This window comes from Nerophis lumbriciformis, linkage group LG09, assembly GCF_033978685.3.
Source record: "Nerophis lumbriciformis linkage group LG09, RoL_Nlum_v2.1, whole genome shotgun sequence".
NCBI classification, from domain to species: Eukaryota; Metazoa; Chordata; class Actinopteri; order Syngnathiformes; family Syngnathidae; genus Nerophis; species Nerophis lumbriciformis.
In genome coordinates this window covers 27,984,831-28,010,610 of record NC_084556.2, presented here as the reverse complement: position 1 = coordinate 28,010,610, position 25,780 = coordinate 27,984,831, and the positions used below count along the sequence as shown (strand labels likewise).

The window sequence follows — 25,780 nt, the reverse complement described above, 5'->3', positions numbered from 1 at the left end:
TTCTCCCGAAATGTGTTTGTCATTCTTGTTTGGTGTGGGTTCACAGTGTGGCGCATATTTCTACCAGTGTTAAAGTTATTTATACGTGCACCGTCAGTGTAACCTGTATCGCTGTTGGCCAAGTATGCTTTGCATTCACGTGTGTGTGCATGCTGAAGCCGCACATATTATGTGACTGGGCCAGCATTCGCTGGACTCGGTGAAAAGCGGACATGACGATTTATGGGAGGGGCACTGAAATTTGAGAGTCTCCCAGGAGGGTTGGCAAGTATGAGAATTAGCGGTGAATACGGTGTTACCGCGGCACCACTGCTGAATATAATCGGCGGGCCAGCTCTAGTGTTAATTTGATATCGCCTCAAGGGCCAAGTGAAATTACACAGCGGACCAAATTTGGCCCGCGGGCCAGAGTTTGACACCCATGGCCTACGCCATAGTCGATAAGCTTCTTTTTCTCTATCAGCTTGTTGTGGGGGCATTCATCCTTCGCTGTTGCCATTTCAAATATAAAGTAGTGTACAGGTCTAACTTAGATCTGTCAGTAGACTCGCTATGGAAGCGCCAAAAACTACCGGCACAACAAAGAGGACAGGGAGAAGAAGCTGTCAAAGTGGAGCCACGTAAATAAGACCGCCCACAAAACGGCCCATCCTGAAGAGACGGTCAGAAAGCGGCTTGAAGATGGTCTTTAAAACAATTTATGCAACACTTTGACCAAAGAACCACCATTAAATGTTATGTAGACCACAAGGAAGTGTTTTAAATGTAGAAAATATTTTTATTTATAATTTTATAATGAATAATTTCTAGTCGCTGTCAGGGTGTTGAGGGCATCTGGTTTGGTGGCTGTATAGGATTAGGCCCCTGCTTTTTGCAGATGATGTGGTCCTGCTGGCTTCATCTTGCCAGGATCTTCAGCTCTCACTGGATCGGTTGGCAGCCGAGTGTGAAGTGACTGGGATGAGAATCAGCACCTCCAAGTCCGAGTCCATGGTTCTCACCCAGCAAAGGGTGGCGTGCCATCTCCGGGTTGGGGAGGAGATTTTTGCCCTAAGCGGATGAGTTCAAGTACCTCGGAGTCTTGTTCACAAATGAGGGAACAGTAGATCATGAGATCGACAAATCGATGTGGCATCTGCAGTGATGCGGATTGTATCGATCCGTAGTGGTCAAGAAGGAGCTGAGCCGTAAGGCAAAGCGCTGAATTTACCGGTCAATCTACGTTCCTGTTCTCACCTATGGTCATGAGCTTTAAGGGTTTCCCCTAGACCAGTGATCCCCAACTACCGGTCCGTGGCCCGGTACCGGTCCGTGGATCGATTGGTACTGGGCCGCACAAGAAATAAAAAATAAAAAATAAAATGTATTTATTTATTTATTTATTTTTATTAAATCAACATAAAAAACACAAGATACACTTACAATTAGTGCACTAACCCAAAAAACCTCCCTCCCCCATTTACACTCATTCACACTCATTTGCACAAAAGGGTTGCTTCTTTCTGTTATTAATATTTCTGGTTCCTACATTATATATCAATATAGATCAATACAGTCTGCAGGGATACAGTCCGTAAGCACACATGATTGTATTTTTTTATGACAAAAAAATAAATAAAAATAAATAAATAAATAAAATACCATACCCCCCCCCCCGGTACGCGGGACAAATTTTCAAGCGTTGACCGGTCCGCAGTTACAAAAAGGTTGGGGACCACTGCCCTAGACTGCCAAGATACCTGTAACGGTGGGGCGGGGTTATGGGCGGGGTTATGACGTAATAATTTGCCTTTTTTATGATATATTATATTTATTTATAAAAGCTAAACAAATGTAAACATACATTTAAAAACAAATATGTTATTATTAATTAGAATTAACATATACATATATACCTGTAACGGTGGGGGCGTGGTTATGACGTAATAATTTGCCTTTTTTATGATATACTATATTATATTTATTTAAAAAAGCTAAACAAATGTAGACATACATTTAAAAACAAATATGTTGTTACTAATTAGAATTAACATATACATATATACACAAATATTTATATTTATGTATTGTTTTGCTATATTTTCCTTTGTTGCTGCTTACTGTACAATGTACTTTGTGGAGATTTTTTTCAAGTACCTATAGACTTTTAATTCTTTTTTTTTTTAATTAAAAACAATTATCAACAAATCTAGCATCTTTTTCTAGTGTTATAAAATGTACTCGTGTTAAGAGACTCCTTACTTCTGTCCCTTGATGTCCCTGACGAAAGAAGCTAGCTGCAGGAGCATGATGTCACGTTTGCGTTGCGCTGTTGCTCCAGTTGGACTCTCTTCTTAATATTTGCACATTTTTGTAGATGGGGTATATCTGGAATATATTAAAATTACGCCCCCTGGACGCCTCTCTGGGGGAACATCCAGGAAACGTTGGGGAGACTATGTCTCCCAGCTGGCCCGGGAACGCCTTGGGATCTCCAGGCAGAAGCTGGACAAAGTGGCTGGGTAGAGGAAAATCTGGGCTTCCCTGCTTAGGCTGCTGCCCCCGCCACCCGACCTCGAATAAGCGGAAGAAGATGGATGGATGGATGGGTTGTCGAATATGTCGACTAATTGTTGCAGCCCTAATTTGAATGCATTTAAGTCGAAGTTTCTACGGACAAATGTGTAAAGTACATCTAAATCTAAGTAAACAAAAGAAAGGGATTTATAAGACAATATGTGATATTGTTGGTGGTGCATGTTCCCTTTTAATATGTAATTATTGCTGATGCAACAGTTCAACGACAGGGTAAAATGAAAGTAAAACACAAGTCAATATAGGGATTTATTTGTATGGCTTAGAATAACTTTTTTCTTGAAAAGATGAATCATTTTCAAACCAGGACCTGAGGCTATGATGTTACACAAAACGATGTGCAGTAGCAAAAAAAAAGCTACATTTACTGCAAAAAACAAACAAACATGATTGATATTTTAGTGTTCTGTTTACTATAGCCTGTGCATATTCTATTGCTGTTTCACTTTGACCAAACATTACAACTTACTGAAATTGCAGGCAAATACAGTAGTCACCCAGCTGTTTCTATACTTTTGCATTAGCGTTACATCATAGATAAGGGTTGATGAAGGACGTAGCGCTGACTGTTCAGCAGTGATGTTGGATTATTACATCCAGTTCCAAAGCTGCCATTCATAGATACAAAAACTAAGCTTTTTCAAGCATTTTGGCTGTATAATATGACACAATTGTGCAAATAAATGATCACAAACATCTTCCTGATTTTGCATCGGGAAACATCTTCATGTTACACATATATGATTTACATTTTCCACATGTTAAACCTTCAAAGACACACATAAGCAGAACCAAAAACTACAGTATTGAAATAATATGTTCCTAAATAGACAGACTGGTACACCAAAACACACGATTGTTTCACGTTATGCTGCAAGCTGAACATCGACTAAAAACAGCAAGCACGTGACAGCCAGACAAGAATACGGCATGAATCACATTACTATTTCAAGTGTCTCCTGTAGTAGGACCGTTCAGTTTGTATGGCGAAATTCTTTCACAAAAAAATTAGATAAATAAATTAAATAATTTAGGTTACTTTGTAGCGACAAAATAACTCCAGTCCAGTCCTGTCATCCAGGTTTTTGCAGGAAACTTGCCTGCATTCAGTCCACATTGAATACAAGGGAAACAAAGGGAGACATTAATGCACATACTGTATGCAAACACACAATAATCCCTCTGATTGTTCATCTGTCACATCCTTTTGTCCTACATCACATTCTCAAAGAGCTGCATGGATCTCATCATTGTTTCATCCTGTGAGGAGAGGATAAGAAAACATGGTGGAATTTTATACATAACCAGAAATGTTGTATCTTTCAAAATTCATAAAAAATGTTCTAATATGGGGCCACTTTTTTTCTCAATTTAAGAGTGAAGCGTTATGTGTTTGTTTTTTTTTGACACTTTTTTTTTTTTTTATGCAAGCGATTACTGCTCAGCTTCATTTGGAGCACCCATAACTTTAAATATGCGGACAGAGTTTTTTTTTTTTAATAACACATGTTAAAGGTACAATTTCAACAGCGTAAACATGGGCAAAATGTATTTAATCTGATCATAATTCGTATTAGAATGGTACTGTGTACATGGACCCTAAAAAATTATGCAATTATGACGTGTGCATGTTTTCATGCATCAGACCTTAAGTCGGAATACTTTATTTTGACATGCACAGCACATACCTTAAACGGAAGTCGAAGAAGAAGAAGCAGTGACTTCCACGGCTCTGTACTTTTTTGCGTGTCCAATGTTGACATGTTATTTATCTATCAATTTTCCTTCTGTTCTCTACTTTTGTTTTGCCTCTCTTTTTGAAATGGAGCTTTGCCCTCCATCTTGTGTTATGTACAAGATGCTGAAGTCACAGACCTGACGTCATCAGGGCGTGTCTTCATGTTACGTGTTTGAGGCTAGTAGGTAGCACTTGGAGTAGCTGTAAGGCTGTGAATAAAACAGCCCCTCGGAGACTACTGGATCCCTCCTCTATTGTTACATCGACACAGAGCACTTCAGACCATACTTTTGTTGTTGCTAGTCTCGGTTTTAGAGCTACAATCTCAACAGTATATCACGCTACTTCTGTTCATTTTTGAATGATGGGGAGACGACAGCAAGACAATCGCTTCATTCCGAGACTATTACATTTAGTCCACCCTCCACCACCAAAGACTAGCTGACGTCAGAGACATGATTTCGACCCAAACTTCGGAAGAAGTATTTCCATGCGCTTCAATCTGAATGACTATCGGCATAAACCACTCCTCTCAATCGAAAGAAAATTTTGATCGTGTGTGATCGGCTTTTAATCCGATTAATTGTGTCCATTTGCACATAACTACCGTTGATGATGTGCATTTATTAGAAAAAAAGAATTAAGTGACTTTTGATTGCCTAATGAAGAATGAAAGAACTCATACCTCCTGACAGGCTATGACAAATTCCTCTAAAGTCACCACTCCATCTTTGTTTTTGTCCATTTTCTGTGGCAAAAGAACATGATATAGGTCAGTTGATGCAAATACATGATGATTCTGTGGAAACATTGGAACACAACATATATTTTTAAAACAACAATGAATTAAGGCCATTTCCACACAAACACGGATACTTTATAAACATACTTTTCTATGTGTTTAAGCCTTGTGTCCACACTCAAACGCATACCTTTGTCCTTAAAACGCACAGTTTTGTAAACGCTGGCAAAAGTGAAGAGTTCTAAAGCTCTGTCCCCAACTTATGCATGTACAAAATTAATAAAGCAATTTTAGAAAAACAAAACATTTTATTCTCTGACCAAAAATTCATGAATTTGCTTTGTCGCTAATACTAAATTTATTGGGTACAAAGAATGTCATGATTAAGACAGACAGGGAGGATACATTCAGTGGACCATTGTGATGGAGACTGAACTGACCTGAAAGAAGATATCCACATGTTGCTGTGGCACATCTCCCTTCAGTGCTGGGTAGGTGTATTTACCCATCATGTCATAAATGGCCTTCACGATCTCTGTCATTTCCTGCGAGATGAAATATGCACAGTAAATTACTTCAGATCACAAAAACAGTATTGGACCTCATCAATCAATAAGCTGTATTTTTTCAGATAAATTATAAATATGTCTCATGAGTCCTAAATGAAAAAAAAACTTCTTGCAACGGGATCATTCCAACTGTCACCAATTACTGTCTCCATGGTGGCAGCTCGTAGTACATGTAAAAACCTCATTGAAATAGGACCATCTGCACCACTTTTGCACTTCTTTTCAATTGTGTACGCAGTCTTAGTAGATCACTTGCATCACACTAATAGTACACACAGTTATAGTTTGCACACGCTATTAAGCACTTGTTATTTAAATGTTAGTAGATCAGACCCTTAAACAGCACACTAGGGTTGTCCCGATGCCAATATTTTGGTACCGGTACCAAAATGTATTTTGATACTATAAATAAAGGGGACCACAAAAAATGTCACTTTTGGCTTAATTTTAACAAAAAATTCTATGATACCATATCGCGACCCCAATCCAATCCAATCCAATCCACTTTATCGACAGGGACAAGCGGTAGAAAATGGATGGATGGACAATAAATGTAAAGTTCTTGTTGCACTCAAAGAACCATTATAGAAGATTAATATAAAAAATTACAAAGCAGTAAATACATTGGGCTTTTTTTGTTGCATTGAAAGAACAATTTACAATTTTATATATTACATTTAGCCTGCTGTAATCTAGGATTAGTTTAGAATAGAATGGAAAGCTTAACTGACATTGTATTAAATGCTTCAGGATTTATGGTTGCCACTTTTTGTCTGTGCTTTAAGAAAAAATATAATCATTAGTAAATACTAAAAACAATACTATGACTGAAACTACACAGATAAGACATGTAGCAGGTAAACACACATTGCTAGAGATAAGAGACAAATTATAGCAATTTGTTACAAAATTCAGTCATTTCACTTGCACTAGCCCGAATGCAGCTAAAATAGGATCCAGCATACCCGCGACCCCGAACGGGACAAGCGGTAGAAAATGGATGGATGGATAGTTTGCCCAATGGTTTTAACCCTGCTAATATTTGGCATCAAGCCAAACAGCTGTGTGAGCATCTAGTATCTGTATGGGCACAACAGGGGAGCTGAAACTCATTTTGCAGGTCTGGATGATTGTTATTTAAATGTTTACCTAAGTACCCAAGTTTGCTGCGCAAGTGGTAATACTGTCTTTCTACCTTTTGTGAGGCATGTTTAAAGCCCAGCTTGCAGCGTGGCCCTTCTGTGTTTAACGTGTCACCTTTGTCGAGTTACTGAATTACATACGTGAGTCCAGCTGTACTTTATAACGTGGATACTTTTATTAGCTCAATCACAACAGGTGTCTCGCTCTCTAACTCACTCCCACACTGTCTCCCGCTCCGTCGCACCTCGTGACGTCATAGCCTGTCGACTCTGTAGTTCTCCCATAATACAATCACACCACATCTCCCCTTTCTAGAATCAATGGGTAGACTGCCATTGATTCAACAGACCTTGAGGATTATTCTGCCTTGTGGTTGGAAGGTCTGCTCCTATATGAGCCTGTACCAGACAATCAAACACACACACATATTTTACCCTTAGAACAATCCACTTCAACATCAATACTCAAACATCCATCCTATACTAATCCTGTACTGTCCTCAACCTAAGCCCTGCAACTGACTTGAACATTTACAGTACAATAAAACATATCCAAAATGCTCCAATTACACTTTTCTGTCTTTTCCCACATACAGTAACATTCTTTTTTTTTTTTTCCATTAGAGTCTCTGTAATGTCTCTAGGAAACAAAATTATAGGTCCAACCTAGTTGGTCTCACCACAGCCCTCCCAGACCTGGTTCTAGGAGTAGGAGTAGATGGAGGTTCTGGAACACTCTGCTGCGATGGTTCTGCTGAAGGTTGCTCCGGAACGCCCCCCAGGAACGGCTCTGCTGCACCATGGCCACTGTGCTCCGGCGAGGATCCCATAGGGATGAGATGACGACGGTTCCGTCTGATGGTCCCATGGGGTCCTTCCACCAGATACGATCGTGGAGTGGTGTGACGTCCGATGATAGCTCCGGCTTTCTTTTGGTCCTTGATCCACATGTTCTGTCCCGGATTCAGTCTGTCAAGGTTCATTGCACGATGCCGCAGGTTGTAGCGTTGTGCATCTTTTGTCCTCTTCTCCCCTTCTTTCCGCATAACAGCTTCACTATCAGGAAGAGCAGGATTTAGCAAAGCAGGAAGGATAGGCACTGTTGTGCGGAGCCTCCTCCCCATGAGAAGCTGCGCTGGACTATACCCATTGTCGAGAGGGGTAGCCCTGTAAGCGAGCAAAGCAAGATAGGGGTCATCTGCTTTCTTTAGGAGACCTTTCACCGTCTGTACTGCACGTTCGGCTTCGGCGTTACCTTGAGGATATCTTGGGCTACTGGTAACGTGCCGGAATCCGTAAGAATGTGCGAACTCGACGAAGCCTGCTCCAGAGAACTGGGGCCCTCCATCCGAAACGAGAAGATCCGGGATTCCGTGACGTGCATATATCGATTTTAGGTGGTGGATTACATCATTTGACCTTGTGGAGGTCAGCAAAGCAATCTCCACGTACCTTGACATGTAGTCCACTACCAGCAGGTAGGTCTTGGTACCGAGCATGAATAAATCAGCTCCTAACTTCTCCCATGGTCGGCCTGGGTATGGTGACGGCATCAGCGGCTCCCTGTGGTTCTGTCTCTCCTTACAGCATGTTCGGCAGTTGAGAACCAATTCATTCAGCTGCTGGCTCAGCCCGGGCCACCATACTGACTGTCGTGCCCGCTGTCTACAATTCACCACGCCTTGATGTCCTTCATGCAATTTGGCGAGAACATCATTTCTCATTGTAGAAGGGATGACGAGCCTGTGTCCCTTCAGCAAGACACCATCTTGAACTGTAAGGAACGCCTGCTCTGCCCTGTACAGCCTGAGTGCTGGTTCTTTGGAACCGTGTGCTGGCCAGCCTTCAGCACACAGCTGCATCACCTGTGCACACACACTGTTTCTCTGCAGCTGCTCTCTCAGCTCCTCCAGGTAGTCAGCGCTTGCAGGTAGGTTCTCCAGTACCATGTCCACATAGATGTTGGTTTCTTCAAACAGCTCTTTGTCCGCTGCTGTCTCCTCTCTCTTAACAGGAGCTCGTGACAGCGTATCAGCTGTCCACAGGAACTTCCCTGGCACATGAGAGATAGAATAAGAATAGCGCATCAGACGCATTCTGAAGCGTTGGATCCGTGGAGGTGGAGCATCCAGTGCTTGAGACCCCAGAAGACTCAGGAGAGGCTTGTGGTCCGTCTCCATCTGGAAATGTTTCCCGATGAGGAAGTTGCGGAACCTCTCACAGGCCCAGGTCAGCCCCAAAGCTTCCTTCTCTACTTGCGCGTATCTCTGGTCAGTTGGCGTGAGAGACCGCGACATGTAGGCCACTGGCCTCCACTCTTCGTCCCACTTTTGTAGCAGTACGCCTCCCAACCCGTACGATGACGCGTCTGCTGAGACTTTGCACTCTCTGTTGGGATCATACATGGCTAGCACTGGTGTAGACGTCAGTGCATCCTTTAGATCCTGGAAGGCCCTTGCCTGGTCGACGCCCCACACCCAGCAGTTCTTTTTCGACAGGAGATCTCGCAGAGGCTTGTCTCTCTCGGCCAGCTGCGGCACAAACTTCCCAATTTGATTTATCATTCCAAGAAAACTTCTCAACTCAGTCACAGTTGTTGGCTCCTGCATCTTTCTCACAGCTTCTGTTTTGCTTGGGTCTGAGCTGATGCCACTGGTGGAGAGCACGTGGCCTAGAAAGGTCACCTCTGACTTTGACAGATTGCACTTATCGACATTCAGAGTGATGCCTGCCTTTTGGATCTTTTCTAGCGTGGCATGCAGGCGAGCATCATGCTCCTTTTGTGTTCGGCCCCACACCAGCACGTCGTCCATGTGGCAAACAACGCCCTCAAGCCCTTCTGTGACCTCCGTCACCATCCGGTTCTGAAAATGTTCGGGGGCGGATGCTATGCCAAACGGTAGCCGTCTGAAGTAATAGCGCCCGAAGGGTGTAATGAAAGTTGTCAGTTTCGATGAATCTGCAGTTAGAGGAATTTGCCAAAACCCCATGTTTGCATCCAGCTTACTAAAAATTTTGGCTCCAGCCAGCATTCCCAGTGTTTCCTCCACTGATGGCAGGATGAACTTTTCCCTACACACTGACTCGTTGAGTTTTTGGGCACCACCACTATGCCAGCGCACCAGTCTGTTGGCTCCTCAATTCTACTTATCACCCCGAGTTGTTCCATGCGGGACAGTTCCTGCTTGACTTTGTCCATTAAAGGCAATGGAATCCTCCTTGGTGTCTTAAGTGAGAATGGTTCCGCCCCTGGACTCAGCTTGATGGCATATGGCTGCCGCACTTCTCCGAGCCCGGTGCATAATTTTGGGTAGTGCTCCTTTAATGTCTCCATAGTAACGCTGTCTAGGCGTGCTACAAGCCCCAGCCTACAGCTCACAGATCTTCCCAGCAGGGCAGTATGCACATGACGAGCGATGTACACATCCTCCCTCTCTGTCTTTTCCCCTCTCCTCAGCAGCAAACTGGCGACGCCCACCACGTCGAGAGGATTTCTTCCTGGTCCCAGGAGTGGCTTTGTTGCCTTTCTGAGACTAGGTGGATCATTTCTGCATGCGTTTAGGAACACTGAGTGTGGCAAGACTGTCACATCGGCACCTGTGTCTATTTTGAATGTCACACTGCTCTCATGGATGCCAATTTTGACCATCCAAGGATCCCCATCCGCCGTGACACTGCCGAGGAAGATTTCCTCCTCATCCTCTTCAACTTCATGCACTGATTTGGACTTGCACACACGCTTGTAATGTCCCCTCCTCCCACATGCATGGCATCTCACTTCATTAGCAGGACAGTCACTTTTTGGATGGGATGGAGAGCTGCCACAATTTTGACACGATGACTGTGCGCCCTTGTCCTTGCTGTACTGAGTACTGTGTGGCTTGTACTTTGGGCTATCAGCATATTGAGGTTTGTTTTTAGCAGACTTGAAGTTGCTCTTGAACACTCTATCAACAGACTTTGCATCACTTGCCTCTGATCTGGTGGTGTCCCCTCGGAGAGTAGACTGCTGCCTTTTCACCTCCTCGCTCTGTCGTGCCATTCTTATGGCTTTATCCAAGGTTAGATCCGCGTCCAACTGCATGCGTTCAGACAGCCCCTTGTCTTGCACTATATCCGCCAGCGCATATAGTGCAGTGACAAACGAATCCACACTCTCCCCTTCTTTCTGCTTGCGCATGTTAAACTTAGCACGCTCGTAGATAACATTTTTCTTCACCACAAAGAAGCCTTGTAATCCCTCGCGCACTCCCTGGTATGTACGTCTTTGAGCGGCCGTCAGATTTAACCCACGGAGAATATCATCCGCCTCGTCCCCCATGCAATAAATCAATGTGTTCACTTGATTGTCCTCGGAGCTTGCATTTAGGTTACTTGCCAGGCGAAATCTTTCGAATCTCCGGATCCATTTGTCCCACTCTTGTGGATTTGAAAAGTCAAAGGACTCCGGTGGCTGGATGTTGAACGTAGCGCACGGTCCCACGGCAACCACCGGCGCGTTGGGTGGCCGTGCAGGCGCTGCAGCGGCTCCATCCCCCTCGCTCATGTTGTCCTTACTTCTTTATCCACTGACGCATACAAACTATATTTCCACTTGGCTCACACTCCACATTAACTACAGGACTTCTGACACCATGTCGAGTTACTGAATTACATACGTGAGTCCAGCTGTACTTTATAACGTGGATACTTTTATTAGCTCAATCACAACAGGTGTCTCGCTCTCTAACTCACTCCCACACTGTCTCCCGCTCCGTCGCACCTCGTGACGTCATAGCCTGTCGACTCTGTAGTTCTCCCATAATACAATCACACCACAACCTTGATCGATAGTCTTGAAGCCGAAAAAACTATATATATTTGTTAAACTCTTTATTGACAAGTATAATTGCCTTTATTTGCCAGTTAGCCTCTCCACACGGTTTCTCCTTGTGTGCTCTGTGAGTGTGCCTGCACTGACACACTAAACATGCTCCTCAGCTCCTCACCGCCGCATGGCAGCATGCGGATGAAAAAAAAGTAGCCGTATGTTTCAAAGGGAGTATAGTACCTTTTTCAATTCATTAGTACTGCAGTACTGATTTACTGTATGACCCTACAGCACACATGAAATACACTAGATAAAGAAACCAGCTGTGAAGGAGCGAACCAGGTGGCACTTAATAGAACTAATTGACAATGAGCAACATGTGTGCTGGCAGGACAAGGACCTATGAGTGGATGCAGATCAGTGATAGGTTCTTTGAATGTATTTTCTTTAACCTGTCTGCAAAAGCGTGATAAAAAAGAAAACAAAAGAAAAAGGGGGGCTTTCCAAGTACAGTTAGTTATCTACCCATTACTCAAAAACTAATTGATACTATTGGATATAACTGTCAGATTCATTTTCAGCAGCAAAAAATGCAGAACTAAATTTATTTTTTAAATATCGGTCACCTGCGTCCTTATAAGATTTTCTAGAAGCTGACAAGGCGAAGGCAGAATCTCACCTCTCTATTTATGCAGCCATCTTTGTTAATGTCATAAAGGTGAAACGTCCACTCGAGTTTTTCCCTCAAAGTTCCCCTCAGGAGGATAGACAAGCCCGTAACAAAGTCCTGGCAGATATAGAACAGAGCTTCAATGCATATATGGTAAAAAAACATAATGCATTTTATAAATGGTACAACTAACCTTGAACTTAATGGAGCCATTGTTAGTTGTGTCAAAAGCACTGAAAAGGTAATGTGCGTACATGCTAGCGTCTGCAACACAAAAGAGAAACCATGTGAGTTCTAAAGAATCAAAGAGCGGTAAGAATGCTTCAAATATTTACCTCCATGGGGAAAAAACTGTGCGTAAATGTGTTTAAACGTCTCTTCGTTTACGACTCCGCTAGGACATTCCTGAGGACAGAAAATTACATAATAAACTGGTTTAAATAATGTCACTGAATCATGTTTATGAATGTTGTCATTCCTCCAGGTCATTGTTGAGATCGATTGAATGCTCTGAGATGTCATTGAAACAGTGTATGTATGTGTGGTGGTGGTAGTGTTACTATATATTACATTCTTGAAACCACGATAGAGGATCTGGAGCTCCTGTTTATTGAAGTTGGTTTGGGCTTCCAGTTGATCGAGACCTTCTGGTCTGTGACAGACCGTTGTCATCTCAAGATCATCATCTGTTTTATCTGTAGAGAATATAGAAAGATGTGTTTACTGTTCATGTTCTGCTGTTCATGGGGGGGGGGTCAGAGTGGGCGGGGCAGACCGGGGGGCGGGGTTAAGGGGGAGGAGTATATTTATAGATATAATTTACTGAAATTCAAGTATTTTATATATATATATATATATATATATATATATATATATATATATATATATATATATATATATATATATATATATATATATATGTATGTATATATATACATATATATATATGTATATATATATATATATACATATATATATATACATATAAAATACTTGAATTTCATCCATCCATCCATCCATTTTCTACCGCTTGTCCCTTTTTGGGGTCGCGGGGGGTGCTGGAGTCTAGTGTTCATTTATTTATACATATATTCACACACATACTGTAACACTCCTCTCTACTACTTGCCGTAGTTTTGAAGCAATGCATGATGGGAATCCGGATGATGTGTGTCAGTGTATTAACGTGCCGACTGGAATAAACACACGCTGAGCAATAGCTCCGTGCCTGCCTACTTTATGGGTTATAGATAAACCTATGGATAACGGAGACATATATAATAGTCTCCTTCTGGTTGTGTGTGCAGTTGCGCACTGAGCTCCAAAAGCCGTAGATATTATAACGTGACTGGGCCGGCACGCTGTTTATATGGATGAAAAGTGGACGTGATGACAGGCTGTCCTCACTCAGGTCCAGCTGGAAATCGGGAGAAATTCGGGAGAATGCTTGTCCCGGGAGATTTTCGGGAGAGGCACTGAAATTCGGGAGTTTCCCAGGAAAATTCGGGAGAGGTGAAAGGGATACTTCTTGCTCTGATTTATTAGCAAGAATAACTACAACTTTGTGTGGCGACTGAACTGAAAGTGTGATCAGACAGATTCTTACACCAAGGCCACCAGGCAATATGGTGGTAGGATGTTCTAAAATAACCCACTGATCCGAGATTAGTGTGGTGGTATGGACTGATCTTTCGATGATAATGGTGTGACCGGCAGGTATGGAGACAGAAACCTTACTGGTCAATCGCATCATTGCATCATCCCTTGCCTGATACTACTGGTACAGCAGCTGTAACACATTGAGAATAGCTCTGTAACCTGGTGTCATTGGCTAAAAACTGGAGAGATCATTTGTTATGAACTGACTATAAAGGAGTCTAAAGTGTTAATTCCAGTGATTGGTCTGGACGTGCATCAGGAACAACCAGTGTGATTGTATCAATGTCATAATTAGCTCCCAGAAACTCACATGAGAATGTGACTGTCATTTCTATGTAACCAAGGTAAGGAATGGTTTGTCCATTGGCTCCTTCAACTTCCAGAAGATTACATAAAGGCCTTATCGGTATTTCTACAAAATACAAAATCTGGCAAGACACCAACACACTGCAAGTGTTTTTTTTATTCTCTTTAAAAGGGTGTTTATGTCCTTTATTTTTGAGCTGTCTGAAAAGCATAATGTTTAAAAACCTTTTATGAAAGCAAACTAATTGTCCAATCATGGTATTAAAACTTCAAAATTATCTGTCTAGTGTGCACTTATTGATGATGAAAAATTACATTTATCTGCGATTATTCGCAATAAATTTGGAGTTAACCATGGACAAACTAAGACATCTGTACGTTAACTGGGCTGTGTTGTTTTTAGGGGAAGGAGTCTAAACAGATCCAGGTAAAATCAGTGCACTTAAATCATGGCCAGTCCCACGCTTTCTTGAATAGCTAAAACCATTCCTTGGTTTTGCTGGATATTATCAAAGATTTATCAAGAGATACTCTGCCATCGCCAAACCACTCAATGACCTGAGTCGAGGTTATGTCTCCACCTTGTAAGAGATCCACTACTTCACAGGCATATATGATTCAAAACAACACTTTGGATAAAAATGGTCGCAGCCTGTCAAACCTCTTTTGAAACCCTGATTGAAAAGTTAACAACTGCTCCATTTCTTAGTTTTGCTAACCCGAAGCAGCCCTGCATTCTACACACTGACGCTAGCGCTACTGTTCTTGGAGCTGCCTTATACCAATAAAAAGAAGGCAAGCTGAGAGTAATTGCTTATGCCAGTTGCGACCTATTGGCCAGAGAAGCGAGATACCCACCCCACTCACTAAGATTCCTTGCATTAATATGGAGGGTATTGAATACATTTTATGACTACCTGTATGCGGGCAACTTCGTTTAAGTGACCGAAGACAATTAACTCACATACAGCCTTACACCTGCAAAGTTTAATACGGCCAGTCACCGTTGGCCCGCTGCCTTTTCCACTGTCACTTTCAAACTACAGTACAGAGCCGGAAACCATAACCTTGACGCAGATGCATTTCCTCGACGTCCTATTTCTAATTCTGCTGAGGATACTTTAAAAAAGGACAGGGACTTTATTTACAAATTCATGCAAGATAATACCTGTCAATGAGGTGAAGTGGAAGGAATTTCCTCCGGAGTCATCTCTCCTCATTGTTACCCCTCCCTTGCGACAGTCCAGAAGAACATTTCATTACTTTGGTTGAGTCATTGAGCATGTCCGTTAATGCAAATGCGAGTCATCATGGATTGCCAGTTTTTCCTGCCATTTCACACTTTGACTTTCAAGAAAAGCAACAAGCTGATCCTGTAATCGAAGGAGCCATTTACCAACTGGAGACAGGAGAGAGAGACACTCCAACAGTGAGACGCAATTCCAAATGTTCCCCTTTTATAGACAGAATTGATCTGCTTCGAATTACAAGAAGACATCTGGTATTGAAGAAAGCAAGAAGGACAATAAATTCTGTATCAGCTGGTGTTGCCTGAAGAGTTACGCTCGATTGTTTTAAAGAGTTTCTACGACAATATGGGTCATATGGACATTGAACGAACACTAGACATTGTACGCTCCAGATTCTTTTGGCCTCGCTTGTCATCTGATGTTGAGACCAAGACCAGAACTTGCAAACCCTGTGTAAGACGCAAATCACTTCCTGAAAAATCTGCACCACTAGTCAACATCATGACTACTCGTCTCTTCGAATTACTCTGCATCAAATATTTATCACTTGAACCAGGTCAAAGCAATACAAAATATATTCTTGTTCTCGCTGACTACTATAACAAGTTTGCAGTTGCAATTCATATTCCTATGTCTATTTGAAAACTTCATCGTATGCATTGGAATACCAAACGTTTTTACAGATATTGAATCCAAACTCATAAAATAACTGGTATTATAAACTATCCAATACCATCCTTGAGGAAACCCCGTTGAAAGATTCAACCACACTATCCTGAACTTGCTTGGGACACTGGAGAACAAAACAGACAGCTACTTGGAAAGAATATGTAAAACCGAGAGCCAACAGCCTGGCAAATCATGTACCTCAAGCTGTAGAACCCAACTATAATGATGGAAAACCACTCTCTGCTGTATCTTCACCATACCACTTACCTGACACAGAATCCCCTGCTGTTCAATCAGTCGAAAAAGAGTATCCTGAGCCTGAGGAAAAATCATCTAAACCTAAAGAGTGTGAGAACAAGTCACGCCCCCCTTCATTCATGATCGCTTTAGGAAAAAAACTGATTTGGTGAGAGCGTGAAAGCAAAGCTATGGAACCGGTTAGCAAAGAAACCGGTGGCAAATGCCTGTAATATATCAGCTGTAAACAACGACAAAACATCCCTTTTAATGCCACTACCTGGTACATGTTGGTGTGTTCACTGCATACTCATGTTGGTAAGTTTGAATCAAAACATGTATTATTCTGTTTTAGACATAGCATTTGTTAGCTGTTGCCTGTTAAGCATTTGCTTTAGCCTGCTGCGGCGCAGCTATGGGCAACATACACTAAAAAGCATGTTGTCTGTTTACTTTAGTCACGGCTAAGTAGGAGAATTAAGCCATCAATCGAGAAGTTGCTCAAGAAAGACATCCTCTTTGGGAGGATTATGAATAATTCTTCATCCAAACGGGAATATATGAACATCCCCTCGGTTGGCATCACAATGAGAGCAGACATTCTACTGTAAGTGTTTGTTTCATTATGTTTGTTGTCCCTCACAAAGTCTGCCGTGAGTGGTAGTCAGTGTTGTTTTTGGCGGAAAAAGTGAATGTTGTGATGTGCCGCCGCCGTATGCCTAAATTGAACAAATTACGCAGGTATTACATGTTATTATTAAAGAGCCTGTTACTACGTTACATATATACTTACAGCGTGTATGTAAGACTTTGATTGAGGTGTTTGGATGTTCTTAGAGCTTTTAATAGACATAATAGAGTAACTCCCATTGACTCCATTATTGGCTGACTTTTGCCAGCGTTTATAAACGATTTTGATTGCATAAAAAAAATAAAAAATGTATTCTTGTCTTGCATAAGGATTGTGAATAATAGGCAAAATTCTGAGACTATTTCAACAGAGTTTTGCGAGCGGCGGGGGTCCAACTTCACACAGGTGCAAAATTCCTTCCAAAAAGTGCAGTTTCCTTTAAAGCTTCAATTTAATGTAGAAATGACTCTTGAAAGATGTTTTGATGATAATCAATTCACAATACAATAAGTTAATGGTGTGTGATAACCTACTGTGTTCTCCCCTACTTGATACATTAGATTTCACCCTATAAATTTGGTATTTTATTGATGGTAACAAGATGCTCAGTGCAGGCACTGTAGAGAAGACTGTTGGTTAATATTGTGAAAACAAAATGGCTCAGGTGTGCCTGTGGATAAATGTTTGTTCCTCGCAATGGAAAAATACTTTCATCCAGACATCTGTTAGTGCACGCAATACGTTCACAAACATGAACAAATATCCAAAAGAACAGCTGCATAGCCCCATTCTGTGCCTCATTCTGTTATTTCACTTGTAGAATCGAATCAAATGTTGTACTAAATGTAACACAATTAACCAAAAATTGCCACAATAAAACATGTAGAACAGCACTGCTTCTATACTTAGCATATGTTGAGAATCTCAGGTTTTTTGTATTGTGTCACTCCAGGGGATTGTACACACAAAGACCATAATGGTTCTTAATCTTCAGTACCAATGTCTACTAAATTACTGTGAAAACATATTGGCATCCAACCATATTTTCAAATAGTTGATCCAGACACACACATGCAGTGATATATAGCGACTGAGGATAGATTTTCGAGCAATCTGGCATTAGTATTGATACCATTATCAAAAAAACTAAAATTACTATTAAGGCTTGTCAATAAAATGCTAGTTCCAAAATTCGAAGAGAAGCTTGTGCAAATTAAAAATATATAGGTAAATGTGAATGAAGCTTTTGAAATGTTTAATAAACACAATTTTGCAAAAATCGAACAAATTGTCCAGTCCCATGTTCGGTGTACATTTCAAAAAGGTACACCTATTAAAGATAAAAAAAAACAACCTTCCATTTGCGATTAATCATGATTAAATATGAGTTAACTCTGGACAAAATGTGATCATCTGTTGGGTGTGCATTTTTAATAAGGTACACTTAAAGATAAAAAAAAAACCTTTCTATTTGCGATTAATCGTGATTAATAGTGAGTTACCTCTGGACAAAATGTGATTAACCATTTTAAACATTTGACAACCCTGTGTATACTATGTATTCATACTTGTTTAGGGGTCTTCAACTTTCATCAGTACAAGAGCTACTTGGCCAAAAGAAAGGAGAGGTGAGTTACTTGTGTTTATATGATTGTAGACTGAATTATTTGAAACTGTGTTTTATTTGCAAATCGGATTGTCACCCAAACAGTACAAACTGCAGTCATTTTCTTTGTGCTATTTTGTCGTAATTTTTCATTAAACAGAGTCATAAATGTCTGAATTGAACAGTTGGACAAATACTGTAAGTTGCAGCTGCAAAAACTTGCATCTTCTTAGTATCCCTACTTATATACTGCATATTAAGTATAATCTTTCACATCTCATCATTATCAGCTGATGCACTCATGCTTACATGTACGCTTAAATGTGTTTTTCGAGTAGCTTACATCGATTACATGTTCATATAGAAATGATAAGTGATGCCCAATTGCGTAATTTAGATCCGTCTTTCCTATTCCTGAAACGTCAAGCTGCATTCCTATTGACTGTTGTTGTCATGGACGTCACATGACAATGTACAGTGCATCCAGAGTGTATTCACAGTGCTTCACTTTTTTTACATCTTGTTGTGTTACAGCTTTTTTTCAAAATTGAATGAATTCATTTTAGTTATTGCAATTTTATGCACAATACCCCACAATGATTATTAAAATAACAAATCTAAAAGATTGAACTATTTGGCCTGAATTCCAGGCATTATTTTTTGGAGAAAACCAGATACTGCTCATCACCAGGCCAATACCATCCCTACAGTGAAGCATGGTGGTGGCAGCATCATGGTGTGGGGATGTTTTTCAGTGGCAGGAATGAGAAGACTAGTCAGGATAGTGGGAACGAAAGATGCAGCAATGTACAGAGATATCCTGGATGAAAACCAATGCTCCCCATCCAATCTGATGGGGATCGAAACTGCCCAAGGATAGGGGCAGTTTGTGGCGTCGCATTCAAAAAGACTTGAGGCTGTAATTTTTGCCAAAGGTGCATTGACAAAGTATTGAGCAAAGACTGTCAATACTTATTTACAAACCCCGTTTCCATATGAGTTGGGAAATTGTGTTAGATGTAAATATAAACGGAATACAATGATTTGCAAATCCTTTTCAACCCATATTCAAATAAATGCACGACAAAGACAAGATATTTGATGTTCAAACTCATAAACTTTATTTTTTTTTGCAAATAATAATTAACTTAGAATTTCATGGCTGCAACACGTGCCAAAGCAGTTGGGAAAGGGCATGTTCACCACTGTGTTACATGGCCTTTCCTTTTAACAACACTCAGTAAACGTTTGGGAACTGAGGAGATACATTTTTTAAGCTTCTCAGGTGGAATTATTTCCCATTCTTGCTTGATGTACAGCTTAAGTTGTTCAACAGTCCGGGGGTCTCCGTTGTGGTATTTTAGGCTTCATAATGACCCACACATTTTCAATGGGAGACAGGTCTGGACTACAGGCAGGCTAGTCTAGTACCCGCACTCTTTTACTATGAAGCCACATTGATGTAACACGTGGCTTGGCATTGTCTTGCTGAAATAAGCAGGGGCGTCCATGGTAACATTGCTTGGATGGCAACATATGTTGCTCCAAAACCTGTATGTACATTTCAGCATTAATGGTGCCTTCACAGATGTGTAAGGTACCCATGTCTTGGGCACTAATACACCCCCATACCATCACATATGCTGGCTTTTTAACTTTGCGCCTATAACAATCCGGATGGTTCTTTTCCTCTTTGGTCCGGAGGACACGACGTCCACAGTTTCCAAAAACAATTTGAAATGTGGACTCGTCAGACCACAGAACACTTTTTCACTTTGTATCAGTCAATCTTAGATGAGCTCAGGCCCAGCGAAGCCGACGGCGTTTCTGGGTGTTGTTGATAAACGGTTTTCGCCTTGCGTAGGAGAGTTTTAACTTGCACTTACAGATGTAAAGTTAAAGTTAAAGTACCAATGATTGTCACACACACACTAGGTGTGGCGAGATTATTCTCTGCATTTGACCCATCACCCTTGATCACCCCCTGGGAGGTGAGGGGAGCAGTGGGCAGCAGCGGTGGCCGCGCCCGGGAATCATTTTGGTGATTTAACCCCCAATTCCAACCCTTGATGCTGAGTGCCAAGCAGGGAGGTAATGGGTCCCATTTTTATAGTCTTTGGTATGACTCGGCCGGGATTTGAACTCACAACCTACCGATCTCAGGGCGGACACTCTAACCACTAGGCCACTGAGTAGGTGGTAGCGACCAACTGTAGTTACTGACAGTGGCTTTCTGAAGTGTTCCTGAGCCCATGTGGTGATATCCTTTACACACTGATGTCGCTTGTTGATGCAGTACAGCCTGAGGGATCGAAGGTCACGGGCATAGCTGCTTACGTGCAGTGATTTCTCCAGATTCTCTGAACCCTTTGATGATATTACAGACCGTAGATGGTGAAATCCCTAAATTCCTTGCAATAGCTGGTTGAGAAAGGTTTTTCTTAAACTGTTCATCAACTTGCTCACGCATTTGTTGACAAAGTGGTGACCCTCGCCCCATCCTTGTTTGTGAATGACTGAGCATTTCATGGAATCTACTTTTATACCCAATCATGACACCCACCTGTTCCCAATTTGCCTGTTCACCTGTGGAATGTTCCAAATAAGTGTTTGATGAGCATTCCTCAACTTTATCAGTATTTATTGCCACCTTTACCAACTTCTTTGTCACGTGTTGCTGTCATCAAATTCTAAAGTTAATGATTATTTGCAAAAAAAAAAGTTTATCAGTTTGAACATCAAATATGTTGTCTTTGTAGCATTTTCAATTGAATATGGGTTGAAAATGATTTGCAAATCATTGTATTCCGTTTATATTTACATCTAACACAATTTCCCAACTCATATGGAAACGGGGTTTGTACATGCAATTTTTTAGTTGTTTACTTTGAATACATTTTCAAATGTTTAAAAAAAAAAAAAAAATTTCACATTGCCATTATGGGGTCTTGTGTGTAGAATTTTGAGGACAAAAATGAATCTATTCTGTGTGCTGTAACATAACAAAATGTGGAAAAAGTGAAGCGCTGTGAATACTTTTTGGACACACTGTATACCACTAAAGAGTAAAAAAAGAGAAAAAGTAAATCCCCTTCTTCTTTCAAAGGGTTCTGTACTCTTGCATTAATGCAACAGTGCGGCGTGAAAGAGTTAAAAAAAGGTGGCAAATTGAAATTGGCAGGTGTTGATTAGATGAGGGTGAGATGGAGAGAAAACAACTTGAAGGTTATGTGACAAACCCGAGGCTGATGCGGGAAGCACGGTGTGTTATTTCCCGCTTCTCTGCCTGGAGTGTTAAAACAAGCGTCTTGAAATAACTCACTTTCCAAATTGCAGCCAAAAGCTGAGGAGCAGCGATTAACAATCGTCCTTCCTCACCAGTTTGACCGTAAAAAGACTGCTAACGTTTACAAGGAGCATGTGCTGGGAGGGAAGTGATGGAGATAATTAGAAATGTGTCAGGTGGCGATGGAGGCTCCGAGGATACAGCGTGACTTGTTACTGACACCAGCTTGTGCTCTTTACACCAACAGTTATGAGCCAGTGTTTGTCTGAATGATGCCTCCTCCTATTGGTCACATGGTTGTTCCTTTTCTCGGGTCTCAACAAAAAGCAACCGCACATCTGTCAATGTTCTTGTGAGAACGTGACACAGGTGGTGCGACAAAGTCGGCAGGAAAAGTATTCTTTACAGCTTGTTGCATTTATGCCACCTTGATGTAGCTTTGGTAATAAATTGGGCTGCATTGCACCATCAGCCACTTTTCCTTTCTCCTCCATTTTCCCTTTTCCGCAATCTTCTAACACAAGGGATGTATGGTTTATTATGTCTTTAAAAAAGATGATGCCTTTCGTTATTTGTAATAATTGTAATAAATGATTGGTAAACCTTGCAATACATTTGGCAACTGAACATGTTAAGTCGAAATCTCTTGCGTTGGCTGACTCACGTCAACATAAGTGGTTGTTGACTTTTAGAGACATAGCGAGAATGGGTGACAATAAAATATTTTTTGAACCTTCATCAGTTTAACATCCTTTTCCTTCATTTGTGACAAACTTCAAAGGGTATTGGATGTTGGTTGCGGAAAAGGGGATGCAAAAACAACGGAGAAGTTTAGGATATCTGGTTCCAGAGGCGTAGCAACAAATTCTAGGCTCCCATACAAAAGAGTCCAAAAGGGCCCCTCCGTCCCAACCTAAACCCAACGTTGCCTCCTCATACACACACACACACACACACACACACTTGATATGTTTATACGCACTAAAAACAAATTATTGCATGGATTTGTTGAAACAAACTTTTTAAAACGCATGTAAACACCTTAATTAGGCATTTTAACAATGAGAATAACATACAGTCATGGTCAAAAGTATACATACACTTGTAAAGAACGTAATGTCATGGTTGTCTTGAGTTTCCAATAATTTATACAACTCTTCTTTTTTGTGATAGAGTGATTCGAGCACATACTACTATTTTTGTTTCTTCCTCCAGAAGGTCTTATCTTTGTCCATGTGGTGTCAGATGAAACAAAAATGTAGCTGTTTGACCACAATACCCAGCAATATGTTTGGAAGAGAAAAGGTGAGGCTTTTAATCCCAGGAACACCATGTCTACCGTCAAGCATGGTGGTGGTAGTATTATGCTCTGGGCCTGTTTTGCTGCCAATGGCACTGGTGCTTTAAAGAGAGTAAATGGGACAATGAAAAAGGAGGATTACCTCCAAATTCTTCAGGACAACCTAAAATCATCAGTCCGGAGGTTGGGTCTTGGGCACAGTTGGGTGTTCCAACAGGATAATGACCCCAAACACACGTCAAAAGTGGTAAAGGAATGGCTAAATCAGGCTAGAATTAAGGTTTTAAAATGGCCTTCCCAAAGTCCTGACTTAAACGTGTGGACAATGCTGAAGAAACAAGTCCATGTCAGAAAACCAACAAATTTAGCTGAACTGCACCAATTTTGTCAAGAGGAGTGGTCAAAAACTCAACCAGAAGATTTCCAGAAGATTGTGGATGGCTACCAAAAGCGCCTTATTGCAGTGAAACTTGCCAAGGGACATGTAACCAAATATTAACATTGCTGTATGTATACTTTTGACCCAGCAGATTTGGTCACATTTTCAGTAGACCCATAATAAATTCATAAAAGAACCAAACTTCATGAATGTTTTTTGTGACAAACAAGTATGTGCTCCAATCACTCTATCACAAAAAAATAAGAGTTGTAGAAATTACTGGAAACTCAACACAGCCATGACATTATGTTCTTTACAAATGTATGCAAACTTTTGACCACCACTGTCTTAGAACATATTTAGATAAACCCACCTAAATAATTTGGTTTTGTTAAAAAAGTTGTGTTTTTTTTAACATAAAAGTGTGGACAAATGCAATGTAAAGTGGCCACATTATGAATTTAAATAATCATATAAGCTATCATTATTTACTTAAATACCATTATACAAGTGTTAAGTTGTCCTTTACTTCAGAGTATAAAGTAGATATTATCTGATTCACATATAATTATATTCAGCTGATAATACCAATCATAATAATACGTCAATATTATTGTAATTATATATTTATTAGTGCATCTCCACAGGGGTTATGTATTCTCTGTCTTAAACACCTAGAGATGCCTCTGTTTATAGCTTTAATCAAGGGTCTTTGAATGCACTACAGTTATTGGCAATGAGATACAAAGGTGCAACGTTTACATACATTTCTCCTATGCTGCCACAAATACACTTATACCTTTCTTCTATCACTTCAGCCTTGTTCCAATATGTTAGTGCTGTGTGTGAATCCTTAAAGGTAAGCTTTGATAACATTATAACATCCGTGTTCAGGAAGTGTTAGCTTTGCTGTTATCCATTTATTTATTTGTTATCCATTTCGCATTTTTGATTGGCGGTGTGGTCTTAAAAATTCTTAGTTTCAAGCAACCATTTTCATGGTTAAATTTATATTATACAAACACATATGAAATTTTATAACTTGCATGTCATAACTCACAGGAAAAAAGTATACAAACTTTACAAAACCACAGTACATTACCCCTACTTTACCTTTTATTACGACTACCCTGTTTTGTTCCAAAACTTAAGTAGGTGGCTAAAATATCAGATTTTCAATAGTATTTCAATTCACATACAGTATATTGATCTTCATCTGCATAAAAACTGCATAAAAACTAAAGACTCTAAACCCACAGGTTGTCAGTGTGTTTCGTTATCTCTGTATTGCGCAGCAATACATTCACCATTCGTTCAGACACATTATTTGTTCACTCTCTTATGCCCCTTCAACCCAGTCTCCATGACAACAGGCTTCTCAAGCATGAGGCCGGGTAGAGAGGTATGATATGTGAGCTGTGTGTTAATTCACATGCAACGCTTGTTTCTCTCTTTCGCTCCCGTCGAAACGTGGGGGCGCATACACATAAACGTTACCCCTGTCCATGCCCGTATCATCAAAGAGTCAGGGACGGCGATTTGGCTCTGAACTTATGTACAAGGACATGCTACTTGATGGGCACACTGTAATCACTCCATCAGTGCATGAGATATGACTCATGCTTCAGTATCAGCAATGGAGGGGCACTCATATTGAAACATCACTCACAGATTGTCAAAGGATTTTCATTACCGGTAGATTTATTTTTTTAAATTTCACATCATGTGTGATATTAACATCTGTACTTGTGTGCAAATAGGCTCTAAAACACATGGGCTGTTTTTGCGTCGTCAATAATACGCAGAAATACATTGCCCCTTTTAGAAGCAAGCACATGTTGCATGCCTTGCATCAACTAAACCAGAGACTTACGTTCAATAATCTTCTGTAATGTTGACATACCTCTTGTTGGTCTCCTCTGCTTGGTTTGCATGGTCAAAGTTCCCACCACAGCACCCATATTGTCACCGTGGTAACCAGCCTGGATAAACAGCCCAGGTCCTCACAGTGCTGTTTTCCCCCCCTGTCGCTCCTTCTTTTGTTTCTCTACAATTTTTCACCCCCTATTATTTCCTCCCATGCCTTTCGCTGAGTCGACTCTCCTCTTTGAGATGGTTCCTTTGGATTTCTCACCTCATTCTCCAAACACACTCAGAAAACACACACACCCACACGAGCTGATCCTGCCTCCCTGCACCACTCCCTCTTTTC

General features: G+C 41.0%; 1 protein-coding gene across 1 annotated transcript; it reads right to left on the bottom strand.

The window, feature by feature from the left end:
- Positions 1-1,888: 1,888 nt before the first annotated feature.
- On the bottom strand, positions 1,889-25,780 carry kcnip1b (Kv channel interacting protein 1 b). The gene is made up of 8 exons (XM_061962063.2): positions 25,472-25,780; positions 12,816-12,940; positions 12,581-12,650; positions 12,439-12,509; positions 12,255-12,362; positions 5,495-5,599; positions 4,998-5,060; positions 1,889-3,834 (listed from the first exon to the last, which is right to left on the bottom strand). Exons 1-8 carry the CDS (start codon positions 25,527-25,529, stop codon positions 3,787-3,789), a joined length of 648 nt encoding a protein of 215 aa, XP_061818047.1. The 5' UTR covers positions 25,530-25,780; the 3' UTR covers positions 1,889-3,786.